Raw genomic sequence first — 20,584 nt, forward strand, 5'->3', positions numbered from 1 at the left:
GCGTATGCGTTGGTCTCTATATCCTCAGCGGAGCTCTGTCCGTCGTCTCAGACCAAGTTTTGATAGTGAGCTGGATCAAGATAACGACTACTCGTACAGGATTGATGATGCCTTTGAGCAAGCAGACACGGCAGATGTCCAACAGACTCAAGATTCTGCGGAGACAGGAGCTAATGCCACTAGCCAGGCCCTCATAGGTCGTTTCCAGCCTGCAGGAAACAAAGATAGCAGTCACGGAAGGAAGCGTGGAGCCGTATGGCGGTGCTTCACTTGATCTAGTGAGGCACCAAGCTTATTACGAAGCGCATGGAATGGATATCGTGGTCACGAAGCACAGCGATGTCATGCATTTTTTTTTTTAGCATTTATTACACGTACAGTGACTTGAAGTCGGTAGACAACGCAACACGAATTGTTTGAATTATATATCAATCTCGTTATAATTCTCGCTAAATAGTTCAGCAGCATGTTTACTGCTTCAAATCTGCTGGTTGGAATGGATACACGCCCTCCAACCCAGCACAAAAATTCTAGTCTGTTCATTCTGGCTCAGTATCATCACTACCAGTCATCCAGTCAATCAGTACGCTCAGCGAGCTTATATCCTCGGAAGATTCATCGTTACCCGATTTTTTCTTCTTGTGGACGAGGTGTTGCCGCTTTATTTTTCGTCTTTACGAGAGCGTTTTAGCCCCACTTCCCACAAATCGGCTGGCTAAAGTCACTCGCTGCACCAACTTTATCCAGCATGGCTGCCACACAGACAGCATGCGCTCCACGACCTTATCCAATATTTGGTAGGAGAGAATGCGTCCTACTAGGAGTCCTAAAGTGTCCTATTGTCCTAAAACCTGGGATAAAAAACTAGCACTTCGGCTCATAAACAAACCCATATTTAGGACAACACAATGAGGTTTAGGACGAAACAAGCAAGGGTCCAGCGTGTCCTAAGGGGCTGGTCGCGCTGGCTGGTGCTGGTTCTGGGTCTGGTGCTTAAGTTAGGTTTAGGTGTAAAGAGCGCTGTGATTGGCTGCCTCCAGCTGAGGGGTAGGTTAATGTTACTACTTTGGGACAACTTGAGAACTTGCAAAAGAGTTGAGTATCCGGGTTCTCGTTGGGCAGTGGATGGCTGGCAGCATTTTGCATTTTGCAGACACCGTGCTTTTGACGATGCCAAGCCAGCCCCAAGTTGTTGCTCTTGCTGCTCATACCGTAGCTGCTAGTGCCGCTCTCGTGTGTGGCTTGATGTTCCACAGGGATGCCCCTGTGAACGTATTTACGTTTCAGTGTGCTATAGCTTTTCGAAACTATGCTAGACGAACAGTGTTACAATGGTTGGCTTTGCCGCCATTTGCGCTGCTCGCAGGCTACTTTTCGAAAGCTGTGCAGTATGCTTCGAGGGCATTTCGATCAAAAACCGTACAAAAAGTATAGTTTTGAACGAGTCGTTGCATGTACTATATTTCATTTAGGTTCTAGCGGTGGTTTTAGAGAAACAGCTCAGGCTTTTGGTGTATCAAAGGCATGGTGTATTGTAAATGTTAACTCAATCGTACGTGTACTAACACAGCTTCGGTCAGCCTACATAAAGCTACCAGCTACGCCTGAAGAATGGGAGATTGAAGTTTCTGCTTTCCACCGAGTTCAGGGTTTTCCGTTGTGTTGTGGAGCTATTGACGGGACACTGATAGCAATAAATCGGCCGACCAGCCCCTAATAGGACACTCGACAACTGGACACTTAGCTGTCCTATTAGGACAGACTGCAACTCAGACCACTGTCCTATTAGGACAACACCAAGCCCAACATGCACTGTCCTCAAGCCATATCCTCAACTGGCCTAGCTAGAAACAATAAACATCTTAAAGCCCCTCTCTCCAAGAGCAGCCGATTCTTTGTTGTGCGCGAAAAGCACCTCAACAAAACTTCTCTACTACAAAGTGTGTGACAATATTTTTAAAGTGTTTCAAAGGATGATAGTCATTGCAGGTAATAATAGCCGCTAATAACGGTTGAGCGACTTCAACATGCACATAGCAAACGACGGTTAATAATCAGAACGTGACGACATAGGGGGGGGGGGGGGCTCAAAAAGCAGCAAAGTACTCGCAAGGGCTACTTGGCTGCAAGTCGATCCGAAGACGCGGTTAGCAAGCGATGGGGGTCTTGGTTAGCGCGGCAGTGTGCTCGGCCTGGTTCATCGAGTTGTCTGGCGTCGACAACAGGTGCGTTTGTGGCAGGCGAGTCCGGGCTGGGAGCCGACGACGATGGGCAGTTGGACGGCACGTAGACTACCAGGTCGGCCTTCAGGTTGGAACCGACACCGACCGGCAGTTGGCACTCCTCCAGGTTCATGGCCTTCACGTCAGCGAGCAGGGTGTTGCAGGCAGTCGAGGCGCACATCTTGTCAATGGGCCTGGTCCGGGATCTCAGTGGTCCATGCCGCACTGTTGAATGTTCGCGCTCGTGAGCAGAGCGGACAAGACACTGCTTCCGCAGGTGGCAGCAGAGGCCAGATAGGCGAGCGCCCTAGCTGCAGAAGGAGTAGCCGCAATGGTCCATGATGCTTGGCTGCAGTAGTGGAGATTCAGAAATGGTTGGTGTGCTATAGGACAATAAGTAAAGCCAATGTGAGTTTTAAGTAACTCTTACGTAAATTTACGTAGATAGTCCGGAAAAAGTTAATATTTGAGGTTTAGGACAATCTGGAGGACACAAATTATAATATTCTGTAACGAAGGATTAGTCGCTTTTTAGGACACATCTCCAAAATCTCCCTGTAAAATTTAGGACAAATAGGACAGTTTAGGACGTGTCTTAGGACGCATTATCCTACACCCAATATTTATGCAGGAACGAAGAGAGGTTTTGTTGCCTATTTTCGCCACTTTCTTGCAATTTTTCCAGCGGCACACTGATGAAGACGCGTTGAAGGTGCCCGCCGGCGCTAGCCCATCGGGGATACACAAAGTTGAATCTTTGCCAACTATCTGTGACGTAGCGGAAGCGTTGTGAGAGAAGGACGGCCTAGTCAAGCGCTTCGTGCCAGACGGTTCGTTATCGTCATCGTAAGATTTGCATATTTTGTTTACGGCTAATACCGTGACGTGTGTCCGTCATCTCTTTACGTGCTGGGCGCTCAACATCTTTGTCACTGACAAGCTCTCAAGACAAAGGCTTGAACGCAGTCAGCCCCGCCCGCGATCATTCACTTGCTTGAAGTGGCTGAGTTAAAATACACTGATCACCAGTCTTTAGACAAGTGTGCTCTTATTTGACCTATGCGACTACTTGGCGCATCCGCGGCACCTTTTGAGCTCAACATGACGGAGTTGGCGGCTTCGTGAGCGTCATCAACGGTTCTACTGCGGTGCGTAGCTCGCTAGAGCACAAGCGGGCTTCGCCATGGCGCAACGTGGCACGCGGAGTGTCGCCTTGGTCTCCAACAAGAGGAGGGGTCGATAAAGCTGGTGGCGGTGCACACGTGCGAGCTTCACCTCCAACGCCGTGCATTGGTCCAGCACGCTTCCTCTTACCTCATTAGCTGGTCTTGAGGAACTTCAACGCAAGAAAAAAAAGTTCAAGTTTTGGTGCTGATGGCTCAAACCTTACTAACCAATCACGTCGCTGAAAAAAACTATCATCTTGCTGCTGCACAATTTGCTAACCCTACTGTACTTCGTATGATTTAGTCCTTGAGTTACAATATCGGAGAAAAAAATAAACGTGAATAATGAATGTTGGTTAAACTTAGTTACCAGCTACAAAACTTATAGCTAGAATTATAAAAACGTTGATCCTCAAAATTGAAATTTCAGAGCTTCTCCAGCAGGGCACGACTTAATTAACCCCTTGGACGCGGAGCCTTGCAATAATGTATTATGCTGTTCTGAACAGCATAAGAAACACTTGATTTCACTATGGCTTGAAATCCGCAAACTGCCATCGTCGACACTTCCCAAATTGAAAAGGTTTTGATTGGTCCACGTTTTGAAAGCAACGAATTCTATTGGATAACATTTACAGCCGGATTGAAGTACCGAAGTACCGCAGGTAAGAGCCGGACTATTTATTTTCCCAAAATATCAAATTTCGGTTCCCCTTTCGTGGTCACCACTCATCTTCATTCCGAGCCCCATACAGCAAATGGAGTACGTTGTGGATTTCAAAGTTGTGTGGCCGCTACTGCGCAAGGAAGGGTGGACATGGAAACCAGCAAAAGGGTTACAGATACAGTAAGTGTTATGATATTGATGCGGTTATCCCTACTAACTTTGATTATATATTGCTGTTGCTCGAACTAGATGAAGCCTGGCTGCAAGATTCGGGGCGGCAAGCAGGGAGTGAACTTCTTCAACGGCGAAGATGCGTTGCTTGCGCACGTAAAGGCGGACAAGGACCTGTGCGTCCGCCTCAATCTCACCAACATCATGGTGCGTCCCAATGCAGTTCCACTCGGTAAGCGTATGCGCACTCTAAACATTTTTCGTGCTTTATGATGACGTTTTGTGTGTTTTTGGTGCAAAGCCTTTACCATCTTCGTCTCAAGTACACGAAAGACCTCAGCCAAGAGAGCAGATACTACAAGCAGGGAACAGCCACCGAAGAAACGTTCAAAGACGGTGGGGCCTTGTAACTCTGCAGACAAGAAGTATGAAAAACGGCAAACGCCCAATAAGATGAAGAAGACCAAAAAGCAAGAAGCAGAAGAAGCTACAGAGCGACGCCGCCGGTTGTCTTCGTTCACAAACATTTGGGGTGGTGCCAATGCTCAAGGTATGTTCGTATGTTGATGTGTGGTGTCTACAGTTGGTTCTAACTTGGAGAATGTTTAGACAGGGACGGCAAAGAGGTAGAGGCTCCGGATCAACCTGCCGCCGAACCAGAACACCACCTTAATGCTGACACGGAAGGTATGTGGTTTTGCGCATATGCTGACTTGATTACAATGCTGACAAGAACACAAATGGTTTTCAGGTAATGTTGACCAAGTCAACCCCCGATATGCTGACACCCAAAACGACGTTGACGGTCACTCCGGTGATGGCTCGAAAAGTGAATACGAAGACGACTACAACGCTGTTGAATCGGAAGGGGATGATGAAGACGAAGAAGTTGCACAGAATTCAGTAGCCGAACGTGATGATCGAGAGGATAATAAGGGTGGAGTGGACACAGAAGTCGCTTCGCTTCGAGCTCCGGCTGCTGTAGAGACTCATTTCGAGCACCTTGGGTTTGCTGACGCAGAGCCAAGTGATCCTAATCTCGTCCTCGGCGAGGTCGAGAAGAGCATCGAGTCGGATGGAGAGGGCAAAGACTTAGTCGGTGTTGCAGATATGCTGGACACAGACGATGAAGACGAATCTCTTGTTGACGAATCGGTTGTTGCCGAATTGAGGCGAATTGCCGGTTTGTTGAACGAGGCCGAGTTGGAACGGCTACATATGGCAGTGGAAGGTATGTTGAAAGACGTTGTGTGTTGTGATGACAAAGTCAGTTTATTAATTTGAATTTATGCTGACAGGGTCATCCGAAGTCTTCGACGACAACCAATTAGCTGATATGGCGGCTCAAGGATGGACCGTGTACCCTATAAATGAGGTTGCGGACATTGTCGACGACCCGGAAGTTGACAAAATGTACGAAGGTTACTGTGGACCGTCGAAAGATGTCTTGGCATCGGCCAAATCACCACTTTCCCTGTTCTTCTACTTCCTGCCGAGGGCGTTCTGGAGGCACGTTGCGCGCGAGACACATCGCTACAGGGAGCAGACGTTTGACGCTCGCCTGAAAAAGGTTGTCGCGAAAGAGGCACAAGTGACCCATCGACCACAAAAGAGTATAGACAAGTTGCGCAGAAAGTTGGAGCGATTTGAGAGGATTGCGCCGCATGAAATTGTTCAATGGATTGGTTTGATATTAGCGCACACTTTGAATCCGCGTAAGAGTTTTGAAATGCACTGGTCTACAGCTGAAGCCGGTCTGATTCCCGCTGGAACATTCGGCAAAGTGATGTCACGAGATCGGTTTCGAGACATTACGAGATTTCTTCATTTCTCGGACAATAAGGACCCTGGAGCAGCTAGTGACCGTGCATGGAAAATCAGACCAGCCTTGTCAACGGTGGAGAAGACATTCAAAGAAGGCTACGTTGTCGGCTCTGGTGTGGCTATTGACGAAGGTATGCTGCCATCGATGAACCACCAGAATCCGACTCGTCAATACTTGAAGGATAAACCCCACAAATGGGGTACCAAGTGTGTGATGACGTGCTGCGCGGAATCAGGATACTGCAAAAGGTAAGCTGACGCTGTCATCTTTTATTTTCGAGGTTATGCTGACGGGTCATGGGTACGGCAACGTGTTAGAGTGGAAGTTGATATTGGCAGGAAATTCGATGTCGATGGTGCACAGGCAATGGATACAAAGAGCGGACCAGCTGCAGATGTACGAAATGTGGCGTGTGCATTCCGGGGACTTCCATATTCGGGACGCCGTGTTGTAATTGCTGATCGCTTCTACACGTCGATTCTCCTGGCACAACAGCTCCGTACCATGGGATTCAACTACGTAGGCACAAACCAGACAAATCGAAAGGGTTGGTGAAAAGCCGTAGAGTATCCATTCAAGAAACGACCAGCCACGTGCAAGCGAGGCTCTTTCAGGATGGCCGTAGCGAAGAGTAATCCGGGGCTTGCTGCTGTCGGCTGGGTAGACAACCGTTCGGTGTATTTCCTGTCGTCTCAAGTTACCGCGGCATCGACAACGGTGCAACGGAGGGAGAAGAATGGAGCGGTGTCAACGGTGCCGTGTCCAGGTTTGGTTGATGAATATCAACGCTACATGGGCGGCGTTGATCGCCACGACCAGTTGCGACTCCAGTCATACTCTATGCAGTTGTCGACAAGGTAAGTGATGTGCTGTTCATGTCAGCTTATGAAAAACATCTAATGCTGTCCCGAACAACAGATTCCAGAAATACTACAAAAGCCTGTTTCTTGGAGTGGTCGACATGGCGGTGGTGAACGCCTACATTGTACACGGGAGAAGGAACGCAAGAAGAAGATGTCACACTACTCTTTCTTGACAACTCTACACAGACAGCTCATTCAGGAGACGGAGTCATCCTTTACGGAGGCAGGGATTTCGACTGAGCCTACGGCTGTAGTGCGTGAAAAACCTATCGCTATCCAAGGTGACCATTCCCTCGTCCAAACTACCGACACCCGTCTAAACAACGGTGTCCATCGTTTGCGCCAAAGGCAATACAAGGTCTGCTCCTACTACAAACCGACAGGCAAGAAGAGGGGTGGAACGTCTACATTCTATTGCGCGAAGTGCTCCGAAGGCAAGAAGGGGCAGGTGACACTCTGCAACAAGGTGCGGGGACACCAAGCAAACGAGGGCATGACCTGTGCCCAGATATGGCACATCCTGTGGCAGAATGGCCTGTTCGCTCCAAAAGCAAGTCATATTCGCGATCGTAGCCTAGCTAAGCCGTAGGGAAATACATATAGCTGCATTACAACACATGGTAGCACAAATAAGTCACTCATCTTGCTAAGAACACCTTCTACGTAGTTGCCAATGCCCCTGTTAGTCTCTCTTGGGGCGCTCTGTCGTGTCCGTCCTGCCATCCATCGCTATCTTTGTGCTGTGTTGATGCGGTGGTCAATGAGTGGCCTCTCCTGCTGGTCTCTAAATGTCGGAGCTGCATAAATAGACTGGCAAACAGTTGATTGGGGGATTTTTTCCCGCACATCATACCAAGCCCCTATACCAGAATAATCACCGAGGAGCTTAGCAACAATCTCGTCAAAAAAAGTGCGTTTAACTTCTTCGCTAGAATATGTCTTACTTTAATCAAGTAAAATCCTTATACCCTCCGGGAGGGTATAAGGATTTTGTTTAGCCTATCCCTGTCACCCCTCCGCGTCCAAGGGATTAATAGCGGAACCAATAGCGTTTCAGCAATGTTACGCTTCGCTTACTAGCTCGCTTCACTTCAGGATCGATGTACCACCGCGAGAATGCGCTAGATCAATGTTCCAAGTAAAAGAAACTGGTCGACCTCAGCGCTAAATTCTGAGACGAGGGGTTGTCAGAAAGTATGGAAAGTTTGAGTTCTGGTTGTCAAGTAAGAAGAGAAAGAAGAGATCTGCTCACCACCACACAAACACACTCTAAGGCGTCTAAGAAGTAGTCTGCGCCGACCCACAAGTGCTGTCTTAAACCTTGTACGTCTTTAAGATTATGAGCCCAACGAGAGAGCATGGAAGGTCAGAGAGTTGATACTATCCGCTCGCTCAAGTTCGACGGCAAGAATTTTCTTGCATACAAGGAAGGCCTTAAGGCGGCATTACGTGCTCGGAAGTGCTGGAAGATCCTGATTGGAAGAGAGAATAAGCCAGAGAAGGACGGCATGGGTGCTACGAAGCAGAAACGCAAAGAATATCGGAACAAGGTGCTGGTGCTGAATGATATCCTCACGAATACGTTGGATGATGAAACTCGAGTCCGATTAGCACATTTGAAGCGTCCTCAGGTCAAGTGGGCTGCACTGGTTGATAATTTCGAGAAGAAGTCCTAAGCAGTAGGAATGTTCAAGCGTCGAGAGCTTCTAAATGTCGAATTTGATCCGGAAAATGAATCGATCCGTGATTATATTCACAGAGTTGAGGCCATTCGACAGGAATTAACGCTGATGCATGAGGAAGTTTCGGATAGAGAAGTTATAACTGCTTTATTGACTGGTCTTGGTGATACTTATGAGAGTATGGTTGAAACCTACGACAATTTAGATGACATCTCTCTACAGCAAGTGAAAATCAAGCTCACCGGTCGTGAAGAGCGTCTGAAACAGGCTAAAGCGGTGAAAGAGACTAAGGCACGAAAGAAAGCAAATTTTCAGGATGGGAATGGTGGAGCACAGCTTGGAGGATCGCTGTCCGAGGAAAAGAACGTGTCGTTCGTCAATAAACGGAAATGGGGTCGTGGAGGAGGCAGAGGTCAGCCAAAACGTCCTCGTTCGGAAATTGACTGCCATAATTGTGGCAAACTCGGACATTATGCGTATGAGTGCCGACGCCAGCGAAAAGAGAGCCAACAGCAAAGTGGTAAGCAGAATCAGGGCAAATCAAGTAAGAGAGAAAGAAGAGATCTGCTCACCACCACACAAACACACTCTAAGGCGTCTAAGAAGTAGTCTGCGCCGACCCACAAGTGCTGTCTTAAACCTTGAACGTATTTAACCAAGCTCCGCGGGCAGGGATCACTACTAAACAATCGGGAACATGCTACATGATTTCCAAGTGATAGACGCAGTTTAATTGAAACGAACAGAAACCTGTACAGTACATGTATTCCCAGCTACGACCAAAAATTTTTTTAATCTGGGAGAAATCCCACGTATGAGGTGCATTGAATCATCCCAAACAAGTTTGGGTTGTCCACATTACCTATCGAAACTTTAAAAATCCATAATACACGAAACCATTCGCCCTTGAAGCGCGTCTCCAAGTTCTCTCGCTCCCACTTAAAGCTGTCGATGATTTTGGGAGACCAGTCATGCAGAAAAATCTCCCGGGGGCTGGGAGCGGGAAAATAAGAGCGCGCCTTTAGCGCGTTCTTAAGTCGAAGACGATCTAGTTTGGTCAAAGGCAGTGTAGAATGATTTTGGGTGTGAAAGTATGGCAGAAATAGTCATCGGCTACTGCATTTGACAGGATATACAATACCAAGGATTGCAGGATCGTCCTTATCAAAGGCACAAAAGGGGGCTGCGTTGCACGATTCCAGCTGATCGTCGATGTGCGCGGCCTTGCTAGGGCCATGCCAAAGAATGCTAAACAAACTATTGATAATGTGAAGGGGACAATTTGAGCTCATTTGTGGTTTAAACGGTTGGCAGATTAGCAGATTGCAGGTTTTACTACCCAGTTAGATTTAAGAGCTTGAGCTGGGATCATAGTGGTTGTACCGGTATATGGTGAAAGGAGCAATAAAACGATCATGGTTCTCACGGCTCGAATGTTTTGCATGTTTCACTAGCCAATATGGTTCCTGTAAATTTTAGCCGCAAACCTGCAACCCCCCTGATAACTAAGAGTCGGTATGGTGACCGAAGTTTATCTGCGAGCAGAGTGCTAGATCAAATCATTTTGCGATTGCTCGGCGCAAACTCGATCGTTTTGTCGTTTGTTTCGAGGGAATGCTGCAGTTCCTTGCTCAGCAATAAGAAATCAGCTTATTGAAATGGAATCACAGGGCGATATAGTGTGTGCTGGGATTTTACCGTGGTTTCACCTGCAGTTGGACTGGGACTGGGGCAACTTCATTCGAATGTGGCTGCCATTGCGGTAAATGGTCTAGGTACGGAATGCCTTCCGTTGTGTCCGACGCCGAATCAGCTGAGGACTTCGATTTCACTTGGACTATCAGTGTCCACGTGGACTGCATTAGGATTTAGTATTGCCAACTGCATGTTTCCTTTCTGTGATGAAAGGCATTCATGTCCAGTTCCTTTGCTACCTAGTCGCCCAAGATGAGTGGCTAGCAGCACATTGACGAGAACGAGCAGGTCAGCACCAGGCTCATGATCTCGTTCACTTTGCAATTTGCACGACACAGATTACATTAATACACTTGGCCACTACTTCCGTGCGGGTTGGCCCCCGTGTCGTCGTGCGCTCCTGTTTTGCTTCAAAATTCCCGAGCTATACTACAAAGAATTCTTTAGTAGAAATTTAATTGTCCGTGCGCCACTATCGACGTACGCTAGTGACGTTGCGGCTATCTATTACTGCTCGTCTACCGTTTGATTGACGCCGTGTGCAGCTATCAAGACCCAGCTCTTATCACTTAAAAGTGAATGCGAGGAGCTGATGAAGACAGACCCTAAACCGGTGCAGTATCGGTATTCCTCCCGATTTTACCACCTAAGATCAAGTCTGTTTCCATCGAGGAGCGCCGTGACTACGAGGCCAAGCTACACAATCGGTGCCGAGTGACCGGAGAGAAGTTTGAAGCGGTGGTGAAGCACATCCGAGATTCTTTTGATGCCGACCTCCTCAAGGTGTTTTGCGAGTTGCAGCTGAACGAGGACGTCGTCGATATGACGGAGGTAATGCTGACGGCTAAAATCGAGCACATCGTGGCTAGGGTGATAAAATAGGCGCTGTCTGACATCAAGTGCCTATTCAAGAAGGAGCTCAAGATGAATCTGGCGGAGAGCGACGTGACTGTTCGCGTCGTGGATTACTTCAGGTGTTTCAAGACCGTCGTCGACGACAACGGTTTGAGCGAGTGTTTCGTCCTTGAGCGTGGGAAGCGGGAGATGCTGACCTCAGCGTTGAAGCCATCGATGCTCAAGTCGGAGGTATAGCAGTGCATCCGCTATACGCATCCTGAAGCTGAGAAAGACTCCAAGGTGTTGTTCCGGCTCATCGTGGAGAAAGCGACCGAGCTGGAGCGCCAGCACATCCGTCTTAAGTGTCAGAGACGTGAGGCCTGGAGTGGCGAAGCGAAGCCCAAGGACAAGCATACGTTTAAGTCGAAGAACAAAAGATACCAAACTCAGACTGCGGCTAAGTCTGACCAGAAAGCTAGCGCCGGGTCAAACCCGAAGCCCAAGTCCTCGAACAAGCCAAGCCCACCGCCAGGACCCTGTCCTAAGTGCGATGAGATGCACTGGCTACGGGAATGTCCTGTAGCGACCGAAGTGGAGAAAGCTGAGCCGTTGAAACATTTTCGCAATGGACGGAAGTCCAAGAAGGCAAAGACCAAGCGACTTGGTTAAGTCCTACCGACTGCTGCACGTACTGTATTGTTTAACGGAGTACTTGAGTCGCCATATTGTCCCGATAGTGGCTCGGACTACACTGTTATTGGCAGTTCACACTGGGAAAAGTTACGAGTGTTGGATCCTGAAATTTAAGTCCAACAGCTCGAGGTCCCTGTGAAGAACTAGACCTCCGGTGACCAGAAAGTGACGGCAGCGCAGATGGCAAAATACGAGTATGCATCCACACAGCAGTGGGACCGGTGGAGCCGATGAATCCCGGGGATGTTCTCGTGGTGGACGTGAACGACGACAAGCTCATCGTCGGTAACGATCTCTTGACAGCTTTGGGGATCGACGTAGACCGTCAGCTGGAGCAGCTGGCGAGTCGCGGAGATGATGAGATGGCCGGTGGCTCAATTGAGTTGGAGGCCGAGGAAATGCCAATGCCTGTGTGTCTATTGGTGGTGACAATGATATTTTCGCTGTTGTGAAGAAATTAATTGATCGTGTTATGAACTGTGGTTTTCCGCTGGATCATGAGGAGAAATTTCGGATATGCGTATGATGTTTGGCGTCTGGAGCTACGTGCAGATCCGCCAGCAAGTGTGCCTCTGTTGGAGGTGCAGCCACGGGAAGGGGATCGGCCTACAAAGCGTAAGCACCGAAAGTACCCACCTCACATCCTCGATTTATCTCCTCGAGTTAACGATCGTCGTGTTCAACTAGGATTGGTTTACGAGAATCCGAAGAGCCGATGGTCGAGCCCTGTGCTCCCAGTCAAGAAATCCTCAGATCTCATGGACCTATGGCAAACGGTGGACTACATACTTACGAACGCCCAAACCGACCATATGGCCGCTGTTTTGCCTATTCTTTCGCTAGTTGAGGAACATTCTAGTGAAATGAAACACTTTGGACTTTCGACTTTCTCAAAGGATTTTGGCAGTTGCCGTAGATCGAGTTGTGCCAAGAGTGGTTTCATATATGACAGATGAAAAGATCTTTACTCCGCGGCGAGTTCCTCAGGGTGCAGCGATGCGGCGATCCACTTCCAGAAGACTATGGAGGAGTGTTTTGCTACCTGGCTGTACAAGCACCTCCTCATCTGAATTGACGATTTTCTGTTGTACGCAGAGGATATCGACACCTACCTCGACAAGCCCGCCGAGTTTTGCTCTCTGCTGAACCAGTTTGGGCTTAAGCTGAACGCTAAGAGGACAAGTCTCTACCAGACAGAGGTGAGATGGTGTGAACGATTGATTAACGCTGATGGCGTCAGACATGATCCAGCACGGGCTGACACTCTCCGCGAGATGCCGTACCCTACGACGGCTGGCGAGTTACAGCAATTTGTGTGTGCTATTAGCTGGATAAGTAAGAGTATCCTGGATTACGCTCGTCAAGTGGCTCCACTCCAGCGACGACTTGATGCTGCACTCGCTGACACTAAACGAACGAAGCGAGGGATCAAGATCGAGTTGACTCAGGAAAAGCGTGTGATCTACGGTGAAGTGAAGGAGATATTAGCGCCAACAGCCCATCTTGCATTCAGCGACAATAATGCGACTACCTGCCTTTTCACTGATGACATCGACGTTGGTTGGGCTGCGATCGTGACCCAAGTACAGAACTTTGTCTCAAAGATCCCTGTGACGGAGCAGCAGCACAAGCTGCTAACTTGTATGAGAGGTACATTCACAGGCAGTCAGCTTAACTGGACTGTAATCGAGAAGGAGGCTCTGTCTATAGTCACTGCTTGCGAGGAGCTTGACTACCTTCTCCTCCGACCAAAACCTTTTCGCATTCTATGCGACCACCGGAATTTGGTGCACTTGTTCGCGCCGAACGAGAGCATCAAGAAGTATGTGAAGGGCAAGCTGTTACGATGGGCAATGACGCTCATGGGATCTAAGTATAATGTGAAGCCCGTACCAGGGCCGGACAATGTTCGGGCCGATATGGGCTCAAGGTGGGCAGGCAACCATGTTCCCCAGGCACCGTGAAGCGGCCCAAGCCAATTCGACAACCAACCAAATATACCGAACTCTGCCCGCTCGACGCTGACAATTTTGTGTGACTTTCTTTTGCTGAGATTAAGGAGGCACAGAGCAAGTACCCTCCGCCAGAAGCTGCTGCACGCTCGGACGACGGCGTTCTCACTGTTGGTGATCGCATTTGGGTGCCTGCTGCAGCAGCTGATCTCGTCCAGAGCTGTGCATTGTGGCTCATTGTGGAGTTTAGGGACATCGAGGCCAACAAGCATTGGTGACTCACCTTCAACACTTTGGCTCGATTGACCACCTTTGGAAGACCGTGGCGTCATTTGTGAATGACTGTTTGCTTTGGCTGCATTCACGCGCGGGGGGGGTGTATCCCGAGGCCGTGGAGAGAGCTTATAGACTGCAGACAACGCAACAAGGTTCTACACTTTGATTTTCGTTATCAGGGCCCCAAATATGAATCGAGCAACTACCTGCTGGCTCTTAAAGAACATGCAACGCACTACTGTGAACTGGTGGTCGCTGATTGAGCTTAAAGTTTAGTAGCTGGGGAGGCTTTGTTGGCGTGGCACTCTCACTTCGGTGTACCTCCTTCGTGGATATAACTTCAGGACTATCACTTCAAGAATGATGTTGTAGCAGAGCTGAGTCGACGGCTTCGCACGTAGCGGTCCTTTACGCAGGCATACAGCCCGTGAATAGATCGACTGAGCGCATCAATCGTGACGTTTTTTAAGTCATCCGTGTCATGATTTTGGAGTACAAGATCAGCCAGAAGGACTGGACATACTATGTGGCGTTGGTACAGTCAAATTTAAATCACACTGCAGTGCCTTCACTAGGCAATCACTCGCCATTGAAGTTGTTTACAGGTTTGGAGTGCCCGACACCGTTAACTGAATTCTACCTCTCCGATGATCGTCGCCTCCAGACTATCCCTGCCAGTACCGAGATCGAGGGCTACCTAACCGATCTACGTAAAAGCATCCAAACAGTGCACTCTGCGATGGAGGACAATAGGTAGAAGCAGAGATTATTGAGCAAGTAACGTGAACGTGGCGAGAATTTGATAAACTTTACTGTGGAAGATTACGTCCTTCGATCTCGAGTGGACGAGAAACATGGTAACAAGCTACAGGTGATGTGGATTGGCCCGTATCGAGTTACGCGATCCAACACACATTTGTCAGCACCTCATGACCGGTGACAAGCTGGACATGCACGCATCGAGACTGAAGTTCTATTCTGACGATAGCCTGGACGTGACAGACGAGCTTCTGGAGCACGTGTCCTAGCGAGGCATCGTCCTGACTATGGAGCTTCTAAAGAGATACAGGTGAAACTGTGATACCAAAGACGTTGAAAATCTTGTTTGCTGGAAAGGTCTACAACCTATAGAGGACTCGTTCGAGCGTATGAGTGACTTGGCTAAGGGGTTCACAGTGCTGCTGAATACCTATGTGACAAGTACCGACGACCAGTAGCTCCGTGAGCACTGGCAGGCTACAAGGAGATCGCAGACACGGGGTGGTGCAGGAAGTGCGATCAAGCGTAGACTCCGAAACAGTGTCGCCGGCGGGTGATCTTCGTTGGCCTCAGGGTGACGCAGGACAGGCTCAGCCTCGCCTTCACGGACTAAAGCAACAACGTCGCCAAAAAGGGGGGGAGCAGTCGGCTGAAGAGAATCTTCACGTCGAAACACAATCCGGTTCCGGGTCGACTGCGGACGAAGACAATGAGCAGTACATGGGTGCCGAGGATGGTCCTCCACTTCCCCGAGGTCGCCGAACAAGAGCTGTAGTGCGGGACGGGACGCCTTCATGTGTCCAGCATCGCTGTAAGGACCGATGCCAGGGTAACTGAATGCTCGGTGAGTAGTGGTTGCGGCGGAGACTGCTGCGATGTGGACAGGTAAAAACAAGCTTCGGGGTGTGCTGGAGTTTCACCTTAGTTTCACCTGCAGGCTTGTGCAACTTTACCCGGATGTGGCTGCCATTGCGGTAAATGGGTGGAGTACGGAATGCCTTCCGTTGTGTCCGACGCCGGGTCAGCTGAGGACTTCGATTCACTTGGACTATCAGTGTCCACGTGGACTGCATTAGGATTTAGTATTGCCAACTGCATGTTTCCTTTCTGTGATGAAAGGCATTCATATCCAGTTCCTTTGCTACCTAGTCGCCTAAGATGAGTGGCTAGCAGCACATTGACGAGAACGAGCAGGTCAGCACCAGGCTCATGATCTCGTTCACTTTGCGATTTGCACGACACAGATTACATGAATACACTTGGCTACTACTTCTGTGCGGGTTGGCCCCCGCATCGTTGTGCGTTCGTGTTTTGCTTCAAAATTACCGGGCTATACTACAGTCGGGGAGTTCAAATCCGTGAATGCTCATCGTACCTTACCAATACTGGTTACATGTATAATCACAGAACCCTCAATCTTATTCACAGATTGCCTTTATTGAACTCAAGCTGTTTATAAAGACTGCAAATCCTTAGATCAACTGGATATTCATTGAAATGAAAACACAGGCGGGATTCCCGTTACCCCGGGTAGTCTACAATACCAAAAGTGAGGTATCACCATGATATTAGTCGTGAAATTGATTTCTTCCACCGATACTCACATTAGCGTTAACGTGAATTGATCCACAATTCTAATTAACTCTCGCAAGTTAAACTGAATCGGCCCTCGACTCACATTAGCTCGCGCAAATTAATCTGAATGGGCCCACGATTCACATTATCTCGCGCGGGTTAATCTGAATTGATCCTTGATTCACATTAACTCACGCGAGTAAACACGAATCTTATGAATCCACATTAGCTGTTAACTATCAATTTTACTAAACTTTTCTAGCTACACTGAGTTTAAAATGTGGCTAAGACAGCTTTGTGTGTAATAGATTGAGGAAGCTACTGTGTTGTTCGGCAAATATGAAAATTGAATATTGTGAACTAGAACTTCTAGGACGTCTACACTCTCTCGTGTCCACTGTTTAGTCACTAAATTCCGTCCCGTAAAGCTTACCGTAAACTTTACCGTAAACTGTATCCATTTTTAGGTACCATACCTTTACATGTCCATAAGCGTACAGTAATAGTATGTACGGATACGTCACATCGTGGAATAGTGCCGCAGATGCTCCTTCCGCATTCGTTTCAAGCGCAGCCATTCCCTGCTCAAAGTAAAGCTGTGCGTACATTTTAGGAGCAGTAGCAGTGTATTCTTGCGGTTCGCCATGCACCTGTGTGAGACGATGCCGCACTGGGTGGAGGGGGCGGAGAAATTGAATAAAGCCATGCGGAGCATGCAGTAGTACTGCACATGTAAACTGCTTCGATATTTTATTGTGAACACTGTTCACTTGTTAATGCAAGTTATATCAGCTCGATTGGGGGCTGGTTCTACAACGGTACTGTCCAATTGTAAAAATCATACGGAGTCCAAGAAGGGCGATCTGTGAAAAAGTTCTGTGATTATCGTCTCCCTACAGAGAAATTAACTTTAGCAAGTAGATTGGGTCCAAAATGGAAAAATAAGTAGGTGCGTTTTTCAAAAATAAGTAGATTGACACCAAAAATATAATGCATCATTGCTAAAACCAAATAATCAAATTTAGAATGACCGTTTAAAATTTAAGAACATATATCAAAGTCTTAAAAGTAATATCGTACGATTCGCACAAGGCCACACAGGCCCAATCGTACGATCATACTTATTATTGCTACTGTTGGTACTGCCTAGTATTTCCAGTGGAGCTCACACCCAGGAAACATTGTCCACTTGATCGAGCTAAAAGAAGACATGACCGTTCTACAGCCAGTCCGTTTCGCAACTTCTCCTGGCCAATCAGTTTTTAAACCCCATCGCCTTGCCAGGACGAGGTGCTCACGACCCTTCATTAATCATTTTTTGAGCTCTCGCAAAGACTGATTACGTGCACTGTTAGCCAAGCCAAAATGTCGGAGACTGCAAACCTGTCACCATTATCTGCAAGAGACCAGCTAACGTCATGTAACACAAGGAGTCGAGACGATACACCTGCACCGTTGAATGTGGCTGTACCTAGCACCACTACTTCCGAGAAATCGAATGCATCAAAGTCGAAGAGCAGAACACCTGATCGTCACGAATCGTTGCGCGTTAGTTGTGTTGAGCTGGAGGATGTTTCAATTCTCCGAAACCTGGGGTTACTACGAAGTGACTTGAACGTGGGTCTGGAACGAAACGACCTTGAGACGTATGGATCCGTTGTCGATCGAGGGAATAACCTTGCACCAGAGTCATTTGGAACGAAAGCGGTACTGCTACAACGATGTCGAGAGTTTGCTAGTAAAGCTGGGTTTTCCATTCGTGTCGCGATAAATAGCCTTCGCAAGATGAAGAAGGAGGGTAATGCCAGATATGAGTGCAAAGTGTTAAACGGTCAGCAGCAACTGACGCCTGGCACAACTCCCTCTTGTCCATTTTTCATCACGGTGTATGGAATTCGAGACGAATGGAAAGTTACCAAGATGTGTATAGCTCACGACCACTACCGCCACGTTGGTTTTCAAGGGGATTCATTCGTGGAAGGTGATCTAGCAACATCAGGTCTGCGTCAGCACAACCGTGATATGTCTTTCGCGACAATCCGCGGAATTGTTGAGCGCGAAATGCTTCCGGCCTACAGCGACGACTGGGCATCCGTGAAGGGTAAAGCTATTCTCGAATTCCTTCTCAGCAAAAACATTGAATCGAATCGTCAGACCGCTTCCCGGATCAAGCGTCAGCTGACGGATGTATTACAAGGAAACATGGAAGAAAGTTATCAGAAATTGGAGTCATATCTGTCTGTTGTGGCGACAGAGAATCCTGGTTCACACTATGGCTTTGAAAAACATTCAAACGGCGTTTTCAAACGAGGTTGTATTTTTCCGAGTTCCTGTTTGAAGGCATTGCAGACATGTCGTCGTATCATTGGTCTGGATGGAACTCACCTTAAAAAGGAAATGAACAAGCGAGGTGTGTTTCTCCTAGCTATGGCTAAAGACTTAAATGGCCACTTAATTGTTTTCGGGCTGGGATTGGTCGACCAAGAGGATGGTCTGAACTGGCGCTGGTTTGTACAGCACATGAAAGAAGCCATCGGTGGATCTGGTGGAGAGCCCTGGAAACCTGCATTTCTATCGGACCGACAGAAGGGTCTGTTGTCCGCAGTTTCCGAATTGTATCCTGGTTGTGGTCATCGCGTATGCGTTCGTCATGTCATTACGAACGTGGAAAAGAAAACCTCCTCGCTGGCGCCTGGCGAGAGAGCCTTGATTTTTCAGATGGCACGCAGTGAATGCGAGAAAGATTACGACTTCTACAGCTCAAAGCTGGCTGATACACGCCCTCAAGCAGCCGAGTATCTGAGGAAGATTATGAAAGAACACTGGGTCACGTATGCATTCAGCGAAACGTACGAGCAACCGACGTATGACGAGGTTACCTCCAATTTATCGGAATCGGCTAACCAGTGGCTTGGAAATGCTTGTCGGTCTGCATACCCAATGAACGCGTTCGAGCAATACTTCGTGAAAGTCGTAGAACTCTTCGCATCTCGCCGCAAAGAAACTACTCGTTTAATCAAGAATGTCGGTGAACTTCAACACTCAAATACCGATGGGGCTTGTGCAAAGGATGGTGATACCGATGCTAGCTCTTCAATATCTTACGACCAGCTGGCACCATTCCACAAGGACAACCTGAAAAAGATGCTTGCCGTTTCAAAAAGTCTTAAGATTCTTCCCTGTTTGAGCGGCCAATATATGGTGCGCTTTACGGACGTCAGCCAGAGATTGGATCACGTTCACTTGTGGCGAACGGTAAACTTGGTTGAGAAGGAGTGCACATGTAGACGGTGGCAAGACACAAAATTCCCATGCATTCACGCCTTAAAAGCGGCCGTGTATCATGGCATGCACATTACTGAATTGTTTGACTGGGACAACCACACATCTGTGACCTATCGCTCAACGTATTTTCACCAATTCGTTCAAGCAGAATTGTACGAGACGATCATCTCTTCGTTCCAGCGGTTAATGTGCCACCAGAGGAACTGGGCAAGCGAGGACGGAAACCGGGGCCTCCGTCGAAGCACAAACGCAAATCACACAGACCGGGATCCGCAGTAACACCTACAGTTACAATGACACAGTAGGTCTCGAGCGCTGTACCCAAAGAGATACTAAAGGCTAAACTGTGCGACTCGTACGGCTGAGACTTTTGGTCGAAATCGTACGATTAATAACTGAGCAAGATCGTACGACCTAGATTTTTTTAGAAACCCAAAAATATAAACCTGATTGATTAATTTTCATAATCTATGTATTGTATGTCTATTCAGTTAATATATTTGGTGCTTTCAGATTTAATTTCAAAATGGTACTTATATAATTTCTTATAAAATTAAAATTGAGATCTGCTATATAAAAAAAGGCAAGGAAATTCACATCTGAATAACCCCACGGCATTGCGGGCACAGAGGTGTGTTCTGCTCGCTGAGTGCATGGGCGACAAGTGCTGACATACAATCTCTGCATGCAGCGTGTAGGCAATTTGGCGGGGTTACCGGATTCTCAAGGACACCCAAGCAAATGGGGCAGTTGTTGGAGGTGGCAGTATCCTCGTCTCTGCGGGGCATGTCATCATCGTCATCAGATATTACGATGATGACAGGAGCCGCAGGCTGCACACGCCGCGATCTTCTTGTTGCTGGAGGTTCTTCAAGCGGTGGAGAGGGGGGGGGGCTCTGTTGGTGTCGACTCTCTT

The 20,584-nt window shown here is 48.1% G+C and overlaps 2 protein-coding genes across 2 annotated transcripts; both read left to right on the forward strand.

Moving 5' to 3' along the window:
- Positions 1-8,272: 8,272 nt before the first annotated feature.
- PITG_15330 (uncharacterized protein) lies at positions 8,273-8,624 on the forward strand (the record flags this gene model as incomplete). Its single annotated transcript, XM_002898723.1, has 2 exons — positions 8,273-8,563; positions 8,616-8,624. 2 exons carry the CDS (start codon positions 8,273-8,275, stop codon positions 8,622-8,624), a joined length of 300 nt encoding a protein of 99 aa, XP_002898769.1.
- Positions 8,625-10,378: 1,754 nt separating this feature from the next.
- PITG_15331 (uncharacterized protein) lies at positions 10,379-11,797 on the forward strand (the record flags this gene model as incomplete). Its single annotated transcript, XM_002898724.1, has 4 exons — positions 10,379-10,439; positions 10,911-11,122; positions 11,174-11,236; positions 11,387-11,797. 4 exons carry the CDS (start codon positions 10,379-10,381, stop codon positions 11,795-11,797), a joined length of 747 nt encoding a protein of 248 aa, XP_002898770.1.
- Positions 11,798-20,584: the final 8,787 nt, after the last annotated feature.

The sequence above is a fragment of the Phytophthora infestans genome, genomic scaffold, assembly GCF_000142945.1.
Source record: "Phytophthora infestans T30-4 supercont1.35 genomic scaffold, whole genome shotgun sequence".
NCBI classification, from domain to species: domain Eukaryota; phylum Oomycota; class Peronosporomycetes; order Peronosporales; family Peronosporaceae; genus Phytophthora; species Phytophthora infestans.